The 14091-nt window shown below is 47.2% G+C and overlaps 1 protein-coding gene across 1 annotated transcript in view; it reads left to right on the top strand.

The window, feature by feature from the left end:
• Window positions 1-14091, top strand: part of LOC124008055 (striated muscle preferentially expressed protein kinase-like) — a 45863-nt gene that overhangs the window by 17172 nt on the left and 14600 nt on the right. The window contains 5 exon segments of the mRNA XM_046318959.1: window positions 2959-3066; window positions 4818-5154; window positions 6779-7738; window positions 7953-8560; window positions 8689-8839. Coding sequence (XP_046174915.1) covers window positions 2959-3066; window positions 4818-5154; window positions 6779-7738; window positions 7953-8560; window positions 8689-8839 — 2164 coding nt within the window.

Raw genomic sequence — 14091 nt, 5'->3', positions numbered from 1 at the left:
CAATTTTCTTGTAACCATATTGTTCCATCTCTGCACAACATCACAGAATGAATCATTTCTGAGGGTCTTAGTTTAGCATTTACATCTGGAATCTCAGTCAAACAGAAATGCTCACAGCTCCTTTTCCAAATCATATTTCCACCCAACTGTTAATCTAATCCACGGTGTGTATTGCAGCGAGACATTTTGAACTACAGCCTCTCATATTGCTGAGTCGATATTCCTTGCACAGTGTGTGTCCAGCTATTTAGTCCCATCCCACTTGGTACAGATGGGTGAACCCAAATGCACAAGGAAATTGACTGTTAAAACTGTATTATCGTATTGTCTATTTCACATATACTCCCTTTTCTGTCATTTAGCAGATACTGTTATCCAAAGCAACATGACAGTGAAATGAGGCATAACCCATTTGCTTGCCTCTTCCTCAGCAAGCTCCAGCAGTAGGCTATCTAAGCATATGTGTCAGGGTTGGCAGTTGGGCTGGTGATTTTAGACTCTAATGGGTATGGAGCCGATTGGTCGTGTGGGTGAGAGAGATGGTGGTTTCTATAGTAACTGTGCCCTCCCGTCTGCCCTCTCTTCCTGCCACTATGGAAGCGAAGTTTTCCGCTCCTGCCGAAAGCAAAGCTATGGTAAACCAGTCTTGTTTTCTCTCGTGCTCCTGTTGTCATCTGTCCGTTCTCTCTCTCTCTCTCTCTCTCTCTCTCTCTCTCTCTCTCTCTCTCTCTCTCTCTCTCTCTCTCTCTCTCTCTCTCTCTCTCTCTCTCTCTCTCTCTCTCTCTCTCTCTCTCTCTCTCTCTCTCTCTCCTTCTTGTTACATCTACAAGCCAAGATACTGTTGTGAATGAGGTCTTCTCTTTCTTTCTTTATCATTTTCCATCTATTTGATTTCTCTGTCTCTTGAATATGTCTATTGCTCTATTCCAAACATTTCCACAGGGTTTTGCACTACACACCATTTAGTTCTCTTAAGTGGTTCATGTTTTTTCTTAACATGTTCCCTAGAAATGTCAGCTTCTTTGTAACATCTCTATTGATCCCATCAAAGGTCGCTGAATTGACTTCTCTCCTTTGAGATGATTTGCACAAGGCCTCCACATAAAGGGCCACAGCTACAGTACATATTGGGTGCTAATATCTATTAAAGAGATAGAGTGCAAGTCAAAAGTCTGGACACATCAACTCATTCCAGGGTTCTTCTTTATTTTTACTATTTTCTACATAGTAGAATAACCACCAAAATCTAAATATATGTCAGTAGTGTGACAAGGTAGGGGGGTAGACAGAAGATATCCCTATTTGGTAAATGATCAAGTCCATATTTTGGCAAGAAAAACTCGAATAAGCAATAAACGACAGTCCATCATTACTTTAAGACATGAAGGACAGTCAATTTGGAACATTTCAAGAACTTTGCAAGTTTATTAAAGTGCAGGCACCTATACTATAAAGTGTTATGATGAAACTGACTCTCATGAGGACCACCACAGGAAAAGAAGACCCAGAGTTTCCTCTGCTGCAGAGGATAAGTTCATTAAAGTTACCAGTACCAGAAATTTCAGCACAAATAAATGCTTCACGGAGTTCAAGTAACAGACACATCTCAACATCAATTGTTCAGAGGAGACTGCGTGATTCAGGCCTTCATGGTTGAATTGCTGCAAAGAAACCACTACTAAAGGACACCAATAACAAAAAGAGACTTGCTTGGGCCAAGAAACACGAGCTATGGACATTAGACCGTTGGAAATCTGTCCATTGGTCTGATGAGTCCCAATGTTTCATTTTTGGTTCCAACCGCCATGCCTTTGTGAAACGCAGAGTAGCTGAATGGATGATCTCATCATATGTGTTTCCCACCGTGAAGCATGGAGGAGGAGGTGTGAGGAGGTTTGTTGGTGTGGGGGTGCTTTGCTGGTGACACTGTCAGTGATATATTTAGAATTTAAGGCACACTTAACCAGCATGACTACCACAGCATTCTGTAGCGATACGCCATCCCATCTGGTTTGAGCTTAGTGGAACTATCATTTGTTTTTCAACTGAACAATGACCCAACACACCTTCAGGCTGTGTAAGGACTATTTTGATGGAGGAGAGTGATGGAGTGCTACATCAGATGATCTGGCTTCCACAATCACCCAACAACCCAATTGAGATGGTTTGGGATGGGTTGGACTGCAGAGTGAAGGAAAAGCATCCAAAAAGTGCTCAGCATATGTGGGAATTCCTTCAAGACCGTTGGAAATATATTCCAGATGAAGCTGGTTGAGAGAATATCAAGTGTGTGCAAAGCTGTCATCAAGGCAAAGGGGGGCTACTTTGAAGAATCTAAAATATATTTAGATTTGTTTAACTCTATTTTGGTTACTACATGATTCCATATGTGTTATTTCATAGTTTTGACGTCTTCACTACTATTCTACAATGGAGAAAATAGTAAAAATAAAGAAAAACCCTTGAATGTAGGTGTGTCCAAACTTTTGACTGTATATTAATCACCATAAATGAGTGGGCTAAAGGGCACTGTTGCAGTTAAAAGAGGTATAATGGTCCTTACTGACGTTGTCTTCTATAGGGGTCAATAGACTTCCAATGGATTTGGAATGGAATTGACGCTAGTCTGGTTTCAGCACTAGCCTGCTCTATTACCAGTAACATACCTCGTTAGAACCGACTGGTAGCCAGTCTAGAAGGTCGTTTCTATAAAGCTATTTCAACCAGTCTAGTGGTGTATTTCTAGAGGCCCCATCTGGCTTCATATCACGGTTCAGTGACTCCCCCTTGTATTACCTCTGAAGGAGACCTGCCAAGGCTCAACTCTATTGCCCATTATCCTCTCTGTCTCTAAGTGAAAATGAAGTGTCATTTGTCACTGTGACTCAGACTCAGCTGTTGTTTTATTCCTCTCTCGGTTTCTTCTCACCCTCCTCTTCCTCCTCTTCCTCCCGTCAGACTCTGAAACCACAGAGGATGAAGCCACAGAGCCCCAGGTACCCATGGAAACCAAGGAAGGACCTGGCGGGCGGCACCAGGACAAGGCTGGCCGTAGAGTGCCTGCAGGTAATTCACTTCATTCATTAACTTGAGCATGATCTGTGATTTAGAGGCCCATCCTTAATCAAGTCTGTAAATCAGGTTTCCGGGATTAAGACATAAGCAGAGCATTGAAAACAGAGCATTTCCCCATCGTGAACATCACATCATAACCACCCCTTTACTTAGCAGCACCAACTCTTTGTGTATGGAAATATAGATGAAACAGGATTTGATAGGGAACTGATGATGATTTGTTATGGGGGTATCACAGTGCTCATCGGTGCCACCAAAGCAGATGCTTTACAACAGGGGTCACCAGCCTGTCTAAATGTAGTCCATGAATATGGATACACTCCTCTAGCAGCACAAATCTATTTTCAAGAGACTGTTTGCACTTTCGAAGGTTTCGTGTTGACAGACCGAGAGGAGAGAAGAAGAGAGAGAATGGCGCTATTAAATGAGAGTGGAGGAGGGATTCAGTGTTTGTTCTTTTCATAAAGAAGGAACCAACAAAAAAGACTTGGCTTTAACTCACCTGCAGTGAGATGTTGAATACATTACCAAGTATCAACCAGATAACAACGCAAATTGCATTTCCTCGAATAACTGTCCCTTAGCTCAGCACAGAAATCATCTTCACTAATAATGTAGCTAATGCCTGTCAATTAAATTCCACCAGATCATTTAATTAATTTCACTAAAAATACAAATAAAAATCTTAATTGGTTCCAACAGAACCTTTTGTTAACCGATAATGCATACACGTAGGATGCTTGTGGTTAGTAAGGTGTTGTGTGAGGATAATGTCTTATATCATCATTAGCTTCAGAATGAGTCATGGGAAATGGAAACTCATAAAAAAAATCCCGTTCCACACCTGCGTGGGAGGATTAGTAGACCACTCCCCTTCCTTCCACCCAGAGCGCCCGGAGAAGCACTGCCAGAGGGGATCCACCTCACTGCCAGAGGGAATCCACCGCAGTGCCAGAGAGGCTTTTAAGGATCTGCATGGCAAGACTTTGGAAGGCTGTGTGCTTTTATCAGTAGGCCCCATCCTCTGTCTACTACAGTTTGCTCACATTGAGCTTTTTAGAGATCTGAATTTGTGTTTTGTCTGTGGAGCTGAGTCTGTTTAGAATCCTCAGTGCTCGTGGGAGATGCTGCTTGCTTATTTTCCCTCGTTTCTTAGTCTCGTCCCAATAAATGGGTTTAGTCGTTAAAGGAAGCTGCTGACTTCAAGTTCTTTCAGCTGCCGACGCATTTCTGTCTCCATCTCCACTCGATAAAATGTCAATCACTGATTGATCGAGTTCGGGGGGTTGTTTCAGGGCTTGGGGTGGAACACATTTACTTATTTCCTTATTTGCCGCCTCTCTACCTAATCAATCGTCTTTGTTGGTTTAGACATTCCTCTAGTGCTTGTCTTAACTCTCCCTCCACCTCTCTCTCTCTCTCTCTGTCTCTCTCTGTCTCTCCCTGTCTCTCTCTCTCTCTCTCTCTTTCTATCTATCTCTCTCTCTCTCTCTCTTTCTATCTCTCTCTCTCTCTCTCTCTCTCTCTCTCTCTCTCTCTCCCTCTCCCTCTCTCTCCTCTCTCTGTCTCCTTCTCTCCCTCTCTCTCGCTCTCGCTCCCTCTCCCCGTCTCTCATGCTCTCTCCTTCTCTTCCCCCCCCCTCTCCTCCCTCGTTCTCTCTCCTTTATTCCTTAATTTATCTCTCTCTAATCCACACTCTAAGTCTCCATCTCCAGACTGACCCCTGTCCTCTGTCCCTGCAGGTGAAGGATGTAGGATGATGGACTCCAGCCCTGACCGGAGGGCCACCCTTCCTGGGGGCCATGACCCAGTGGTGGAGAGGGAGCTCATGGCTTTGGGCTCACGACCCCCAGGGGCCCAGGACCCAACACACCCCGGCAGGCAAGCTCTCTGCGGCGGGACCGATGGGGGGCCAGGGGCCCTAGTCAGACACCTGGGTGTGGAGCCCTTGATCCGGGCGTCACACGCTAACCTGGCTCGCACTAACCAACCCATGCTGGGGTCAGAGGAAAGTGTGTCTGTAGGAAGCGACTACTATGGAAGCATGTTCAGCCTCTACAGGGGAAGAACGTTTTCCATGCCTTTATAGGGACAACTTCTTCTTTTCACTGATTAGAAAAAGAGTGGCCTCCAAACCAATTTCCCAACTTTAACAGATACAACAAACACAAAATATTACACATCATGATTTTCCAAGATCCATTTATTCCCAAAGATTTCATATTTTCTATCGAATTGATAATGTATTTTAAATTTCTGTTTGTGTCCTTGCCTTTTAGCTTTTTTTCAAATCATCATTGCTTCCGATAGTCCATTATTTCTGTTTGTTTAATCATACCTTCCTTTGACTTCATGCCATGACATTTTTCAGCTGTGTTCAGTTCTGTCTTGGTTCGATTTTATTATGATATCAAAAAGTACCACTGAAGCCTTCGGTTTCCCTGGGTTTTTGCTGCATGCCATGTATATTGACCAAATGGTTTCCCGTGTTCTACTAGCATTACCATCAGATAATCCTGGATATCTTCATAGCGTTGTTGTCACACGCATGAATGGAAGTGTGAATCAAAGCTGATGTTTGTCTGCATGTCTTTGCGAGCTAGTTTCATCCCAACTAAACTGACTGTGTCCAGCTAACATGAGAGGTGTGTGTGTCAACGGGATGTGTGATTGTTTTCATAGTTGATGAATAGGAGTCTTTCCTGGTTATGTTGGAAGAGTTAGTATTAGATTCATTCATACAGCACTCATATTATTTCTCTATGTGTCACTCCAACATGGTAACATTGACCATTCATGTCATGGTCTGGTCTGGGCAAAAGCCTGTGTGCTGCCATTCCAGTCACTCCCAGTAGGCCTTGGAGCTTGAATGACTTCTAACTGTTTTCTCCATTGGCCTGTACAGGGGGAACATACACTTGACAGGGATCATGAATTGGAAACATACAAATATACAATATGATCTATTTGGCTCCTACACATGTTGTGTTAGACCCATGCATTATCTTCTATAATGTATTGAGATTTGTGTCCATATAAGTTAAGTGTTATCTGTGCAAAATCACTTCATTTATGGCCATTCACATGTTCTGTTTATTTGTGAAAGGTACCTCTGTCCTGATGAGAAAGCAACACTCAAATTATGTTGACTAAAAACAGTATTACTATTTCATAAAGCAGTGGACACTCATTTACGTAGACACACACACACACACACACACACACACACACACACACACACACACACACACACACACACACACACACACACACACACACACACACACACACACACACACACACACACACACACACACACACACACACACACACACACACACACACACACACGCACACACACGCAGACACAAGCGCACACACACACACACGCACACACACACACACACACACACACACACACACACACACACACACACACACACACACACACACACACACACACACACACACACACACACACACACACACACACACACACACACACACACACACACACACACACGCACACACGCACACACGCAGACACACACACGCAGACACACACACACACAAACACACACAATTACGAGATTCGAACAAACGTTCTCAAGCTAATATCCTCTACCGAGCACACAAACATCCAATGGCTTTTCTTCCTCTTCCAAAAACCTGGGCCTCTCCTTGTCCCTTCTTTATATGTCTAACTTTCCATTTCCCTAAAACCCCCATCTTCCAGGATCCCATCTCCTTCTCTCCCCCAAACCCAAACAGGCCCATCCTTCAGTCCTGCCTCACCCCAGTCCAGTCAAACTGTATCCCAACCCACAACATCTCTCAGCTCCCATAAGAACAGTGTCATCTCACACAGCACCCAAGACCCTTCCCTAGGAGGAGCTGTGGTCAAAAACAAACTCCCAGGGATGTTTTCAGGAGCCTCCTCCCATACTTCAAGCAGCGGCAGCAGTGGTGGCAAGACACCCAAACTGCCCCGCGCCGCACCCAAGATCTTTGACAAGATCAAGGAGTTTGAACAAAAGGTGAGTGAGGTGAGTGCGGGGGTCAGATCTGGGCGCTCTTTCGGCCGGGCGGCATCCTGCGATCTGGAGGGGGTCTCCAAAGAGGAGGGGACAAGCCAGCCGGATGCCGCGGCCTCGAGGCGCTCCACGTTCGGAAAGAAGAGGGCCTCGTCTCTGGAGGACAAACCAAGCTACCAGCAGAGGGTCCAGAGCTTCCAGAACAAGTTCACAGAGGAGCTGGCCAGAATCAAGAAGCTGGTGGGGAGGCCCAACCTAAAGAAGGCCTACTCCACCGAGCAGTTGCCCCAGATGGAGAGACAGTCTGTGGGCAAGCTGGAGCCCATTCCCCCTCAGGTGGTCAAGAAGTTGGAAAAGAGGGAGAAGGTCCTGGAGGAGAGAGGACTATTAGAGAAGAGTGTTGAAGAGAGTTTTTCGTCCCGAAAATTGTCCCAATCCCATGAGAAGGGTCTGACAGATCAAAGGAATGTTCCTCAACGGGAGCAGCATGATTCAGCTTCAGCGTCAGCTCAGCCGTCTGAGTCTAAAAGTGTGGGGAAAGGCTCTGTTTCCATGGAGACAGTACTGGTTAACCAGTTACCAGGACGACGATCACCCTCATCAAGAGTCACGCGGAAAAGCCCAACCAGGTAGGCTGAGATGAACCATTAACATTGTGAGTGTGTGTTTGTGTTGGTCGATTTGTGAGTTCATGTGTGAGTTCATGTGTGTGTGCCTGTGTGCGTTGGTACACACTACTCTGACAGCTCAGTGATATATGTACACACACATTACAGATATAAATGACATAATTCCTTTCTATTCTATTTTCTGTGCCAACATTATATAATGCATTTGACACAGGGAAGGCCTTCGGAGCTCTCCCACAGCGGTGAAGCCTCCACACACGGCCGAGGAACAACCACCTGTATCTCCAACATCCAAAAGGCCTTTGGCTGATAAAGAGCTGGAGCAGCCTCCACCCAGGATGGACCACCCCGGGTCTCCAACCCCTACCGCACAAAGAACACCGCCTACCTACCCCAAAGGGCCTTCCTCTCCTAAAGAGCTTGAGAAACCTCTACACCACCGCAGGTCTCCAAGCCCCAGGTCTCCAAGCCCCACCATGCAGGGAGGACCACCACCGACCCCTGCCAAAGAGCCAGCCTATGCCTATCCCCCTAAGCCCCCACGGCTGTCCCCCACCCCCATCTCCACCCCTTCCATCAGCCCTCTAACGAAGAGACGGAAGGGAGAGCCGGGGAGAACGTCTCCCGCGCTGAAGATGACCATTCCTACCATCCTGGTGGAGGACGAGCTCATGGAAATGGAAGAGGAGGAGGTCGGAGAGAAGAGAGAAAGAGAAAAGACGAGAAGAGCAGGGAAGAAGGAGGGCAGGGCTTCCAAGACTCAGAAGAAGGGAAAAGTCTCGGGAAAGTCTTGGGAAAGTCAGCCTACGTCTCCTGAGACAGGTAGGACACTGAATTGCAGGTATCCACTGGGCGAAACATCAGCTAGACATTAATGTGCTACTGTCCTAAATAGATGAATATGTACAGTATAGAAGGAAAGTAATACAGCTCCTGCCTTTCTGCTGTAGGAGACGATTCAGATGACTCTTACATGTCGGCAGATGAGGGGCCAGCTGAGAAACCAGCGTTTGAGAGGCCCCTGGGGGACACCATCGCCACCGCTGGCTCTGAGGTCCTGCTCAAATGTGTCATCACTGGCAGCCCCCTCCCAATAGGTAGGTCATCTCCAGGTAGAGGTTAAGCAAAGCTCTGGGGTCAGCTTTTTGCCTTTCCCAAACACATTTGGACCATGATGAGGTAATACAGTGGTTTCTGAAAGTATTCAGACCTCTTGACTTTTTCCACATTTTGTTTTGTTAAAGCCGTATTGGATTAAATCGTTTTTTGACACAATACACACAATAACCCTTAATGACAAAGCAAAAACTGTTTTTTAGAAATTTTAGCAAATATATCACATTTACATTAGTGTTCAGACCCTTTTCTCTGTACTTTGTTGAAGCACATTTGGCTGTGATTACAGCCTTGAGTCTTCTTGTCCCCATATACTAATCTTACTTCATTTGCACACACTGTATATAGACTTTTCCATTGTGTTATTGACTGTATGTTTGTTTATTCCATGTGTAACTCTGTGTTGTTTGTGTCGCACTGCTTAGCTTTATCTTGGGCATGTCGCAGCTGTAAATGAGAACTTCTTCTCAGCTGGCCTACCTGGTTAAATAAAGGTGAAATAAAATACATTTAAAAAATGACAACACGAGCTTGGCACACCTGTATTTGGGGAGTTCCTGCGCAGCTACAGTATTTTCAGGTCTCTCCAGAGATGTTGCATTTGGTTCAAGTCCGGGCTCTCGCTGAGCCACTCAAGGACATTCAGAGACTTGTCCTGAAGCTACTCCTGCATTGTCTTGGCTGTGTGCTTAGGGTCGCTGTCCTGTTGGAAGGTGAATCTTCGCCCCCCAGGCTGATGTCCTGAGTGCTCTGGAGCAGGTTTTCATCAATGATCTCTCTGTACTTTGCTCTGTTCATTTTTCCCTCGATCCTGACTAGTCTCCCTGTTCCTGCCCCTGAAAATCATCCCCACAGCATGATGCTGCCACCACCATGCTTCACCGTACTCCCTATGGATGGGCCAGGTTTCCTCCAAATGTGACGCTTGGCATTCAGGCCAAAGAGTTCAATCTTGGTTTCATCAGACCAGAGAATCTTGTTTCTCATGGTCTGAGTGTCCTTTAGGTGGATTTTTCCAAGCGAGCTGTCGCCTTTTACTGAGGAGTGGCTTCCATCTAGCCAATATCATAAAGGCCTGATTGTTGGAGTGCTGTAGAGACGGTTGTCCTTCTAGAAGGTTCTCCCATCTCCACAGAGGAACTCTGGAACTCTATCAGAGTGACCATCGAGTTCTTGGTCAACTCCCTGACCAAGGCTCTTCTCCCCCGATTGCTCAGTTTGGCCAGGCGGCCAGCTTTAGGAAGAGTCTTGGTGGTTCCAAACTTCTTTCATTTAAGAATAATGTAGGTCACTGTGTTCTTGGGGACCTTCAATGCTGCAGAAATGTTTTGGTACCCTTGCCCAGACACAAACCTGCCTTGGAGCTCCACAGACAATTCCGCTCTGACATGCACTGTCAACTGTGGAACCTTATAAAGACATCATGAAATCATGCCCAATCAATTGAATTTATCACAGATGGACAATTAAGTTGGGGCGGCAGGGTAGCCTAGTGGTTAGAGCGTTGGTGTCATGCAGGTGATAGAGGACCCAAAAGCGACTTAACAGAAACAGAGTTTATTCAAGTCCAAACAGGGAATAACAGAAATCCTCTAGTCTGTAGAGGGGAATAACAAGAGAAGCGGCCACAGACTGCAGGTCGCTTCGGGTAGGCGCAGGCCGTAGTTGACAGAGACACCTGCTCACACGCAGCATCTGATGAAGGCAAAAAACACGACAGGACAGGGCGAAACACAATCACAGCACGGTGAATACTAAACAAGGAACCGACGGGACAGGAACGGAACACAAAGGAATAAATAGGGACTCTAATCAGGGGAAAGGATCGGGAACAGGTGTGGGAAGACTAAATGATGATTAGGGAATAGGAACAGCTGGGAGCAGGAACGGAACGATAGAGAGAAGAGAGAGCGAGAGAGTGAGAGAGGGAGGGGGAGAGAGAGGGATAGAAAGAGGGAAAGAACCGAATGGGGAGCACAGGGACAAGACATGATAATAAATGACAAACATGACAGTACCCCCCACTCACCGAGCGCCTCCTGGCGCACTCGAGGAGGAATCCTGGCGGCAACGGAGGAAATCATCGATGAGTGAACGGTCCAGCACGTCCCGAGACGGAACCCAACTCCTCTCCTCAGGACCGTAACCCTCCCAATCCACTAAGTATTGGTGACCCCGTCCCCGAGAACGCATGTCCATGATCTTATGTACCTTGTAAATAGGTGCGCTCTCGACAAGGACGGGAGGGGGAGGGAAGACGAACGGGGGTGCGAAGAAAGGGCTTAACACAGGAGACATGGAAGACAGGATGGACGCGACGAAGATGTCGCGGAAGAAGCAGTCGCACAGCGACAGGATTGACGACCTGGGAGACACGGAACGGACCAATGAACCGCGGAGTCAACTTACGAGAAGCTGTCGTAAGAGGAAGGTTGCGAGTGGAAAGCCACACTCTCTGGCCGCAACAATACCTTGGACTCTTAATCCTGCGTTTATTGGCGGCTCTCACAGTCTTCCCCGCAGACAAAGGCAGACCGGTAATGAAGTCTAAGGCGATGTGAGACCATGGTCGAGAAGGAATGGGGAGCGGTCTGAGACGACCGGCAGGAGGAGAGTTACCCGACTTAGTCTGCGCGCAGTCCGAACAAGCAGCCACGAAGCGGCGCGTGTCACGCTCCTGAGTCGGCCACCAAAAGCGCTGGCGAATAGACGCAAGAGTGCCTCGAACACCGGGATGACCAGCTAACTTGGCAGAGTGAGCCCACTGAAGAACAGCCAGACGAGTGGAAACAGGAACGAAAAGGAGGTTACTAGGACAAGCGCGCGGCGACGCAGTGTGCGTGAGTGCTTGCTTAACCTGTCTTTCAATTCCCCAGACTGTTAACCCGACAACACGCCCATAAGGAAGAATCCCCTCGGGATCAGTAGAAGCCACAGAAGAACTAAACAGACGGGATAAGGCATCAGGCTTGGTGTTCTTGCTACCCGGACGGTAAGAAATCACAAACTCGAAACGAGCGAAAAACAACGCCCAACGAGCTTGACGGGCATTAAGTCGTTTGGCAGAACGGATGTACTCAAGGTTCTTATGGTCTGTCCAAACGACAAAAGGAACGGTCGCCCCTCCAACCACTGTCGCCATTCGCCTAGGGCTAAGCGGATGGCGAGCAGTTCACGGTTACCCACATCATAGTTGCGCTCAGATGGCGACAGGCGATGAGAAAAATAAGCGCAAGGATGAACCTTATCGTCAGACTGGAAGCGCTGGGATAGAATGGCTCCCACGCCTACCTCTGAAGCGTCAACCTCGACAATGAATTGTCTAGTGACGTCAGGAGTAACGAGGATAGGAGCGGACGTAAAACGTTCTTTTAGAAGATCAAAAGCTCCCTGGGCGGAACCGGACCACTTAAAACACGTCTTGACAGAAGTAAGAGCTGTGAGAGGGGCAGCAACTTGACCGAAATTACGAATGAAACGCCGATAGAAATTAGCGAAACCTAAAAAGCGCTGCAACTCGACACGTGACCTTGGAACGGGCCAATCACTGACAGCTTGGACCTTAGCGGAATCCATCTGAATGCCTTCAGCGGAAATAACGGAACCGAGAAAAGTAACGGAGGAGACATGAAAAGAGCACTTCTCAGCCTTTACGTAGAGACAATTCTCTAAAAGGCGCTGTAGAACACGTCGAACGTGCTGAACATGAATCTCGAGTGACGGAGAAAAAATCAGGATATCGTCAAGATAGACAAAAACAAAGATGTTCAGCATGTCTCTCAGAACATCATTAACTAATGCCTGAAAAACAGCTGGCGCATTGGCGAGACCGAACGGCAGAACCCGGTACTCAAAATGCCCTAACGGAGTGTTAAACGCCGTTTTCCACTCGTCCCCCTCTCTGATGCGCACGAGATGGTAAGCGTTACGAAGGTCCAACTTAGTAAAGCACCTGGCTCCCTGCAGAATCTCGAAGGCTGATGACATAAGGGAAGCGGATAACGATTCTTAACCGTTATGTCATTCAGCCCTCGATAATCCACGCAGGGGCGCAGAGTACCGTCCTTCTTCTTAACAAAAAGAACCCCGCCCCGGCCGGAGAAGAAGAAGGCACTATGGTACCGGCGTCAAGAGACACAGACAAATAATCCTCGAGAGCCTTACGTTCGGGAGCCGACAGAGAGTATAGTCTACCTCGAGGAGGAGTGGTCCCCGGAAGGAGATCAATACTACAATCATACGACCGGTGAGGAGGAAGGGAGTTGGCTCGGGACCGACTGAAGACCGTGCGCAGATCATGATATTCCTCCGGCACTCCTGTCAAATCGCCAGGTTCCTCCTGAGAAGTAGGGACAGAAGAAACGGGAGGGATGGCAGACATTAAACACTTCACATGACAAGAAACGTTCCAGGATAGGATAGAATTACTAGACCAATTAATAGAAGGATTATGACATACTAGCCAGGGATGACCCAAAACAACAGGTGTAAACGGTGAACGGAAAATCAAAAAGAAATAGTCTCACTGTGGTTACCAGATACTGTGAGAGTTAAAGGTAGTGTCTCAAATTTGATACTGGGAAGATGACTACCATCTAAGGCAAACATGGGCGTAGGCTTGTCTAACGGTCTGAAAGGAATGTTATGTTTCCGAACCCATGCTTCGTCCATGAAACAACCCTCAGCCCCAGAGTCAATCAAGGCACTGCATGTAGCACCCGAACCGGTCCAGCGTAGATGGACCGACATAGTAGTACAAGATCTAGATGAAGAGACCTGAGTAGTAGCGCTCACCAGTAGCCCTCCGCTTACTGATGGGCTCTGGCCTCTTACTGGACATGAATTAACAAAATGTCCAGCAACTCCGCAATAGAGGCACAGGCGGTTGGTGATCCTCCGTTCCCTCTCCTTAGTCGAGATGCGAATCCCTCCCAGCTGCATGGGCTCAGTCTCAAAGCCAGAGGAGGGAGATGGTTGCGATGCGGAGCAGGGAAACACCGTTGATGCGAGCTCTCTTCCACGAGCCCGGTGACGAAGATCTACCCGTCGTTCTATGCGGATGGCGAGAGCAATCAAAGAGTCCACATCTGAAGGAACCTCCCGGGAGAGAATCTCATCCTTAACCACTGCGTGGAGTCCCTCCAGAAAACGAGCGAGCAGCGCCGGCTCGTTCCACTCACTAGAGGCAGCAAGAGTGCGAAACTCAATAGAATAATCCGTTATGGACCGTTCACCTT

The sequence above is a fragment of the Oncorhynchus gorbuscha genome, linkage group LG21 (assembly GCF_021184085.1).
Source record: "Oncorhynchus gorbuscha isolate QuinsamMale2020 ecotype Even-year linkage group LG21, OgorEven_v1.0, whole genome shotgun sequence".
NCBI classification, from domain to species: Eukaryota; Metazoa; Chordata; class Actinopteri; order Salmoniformes; family Salmonidae; genus Oncorhynchus; species Oncorhynchus gorbuscha.
The sequence above is the reverse complement of the archived record's forward strand: the minus strand, read 5'-3'. Positions and strand labels throughout refer to the sequence as shown.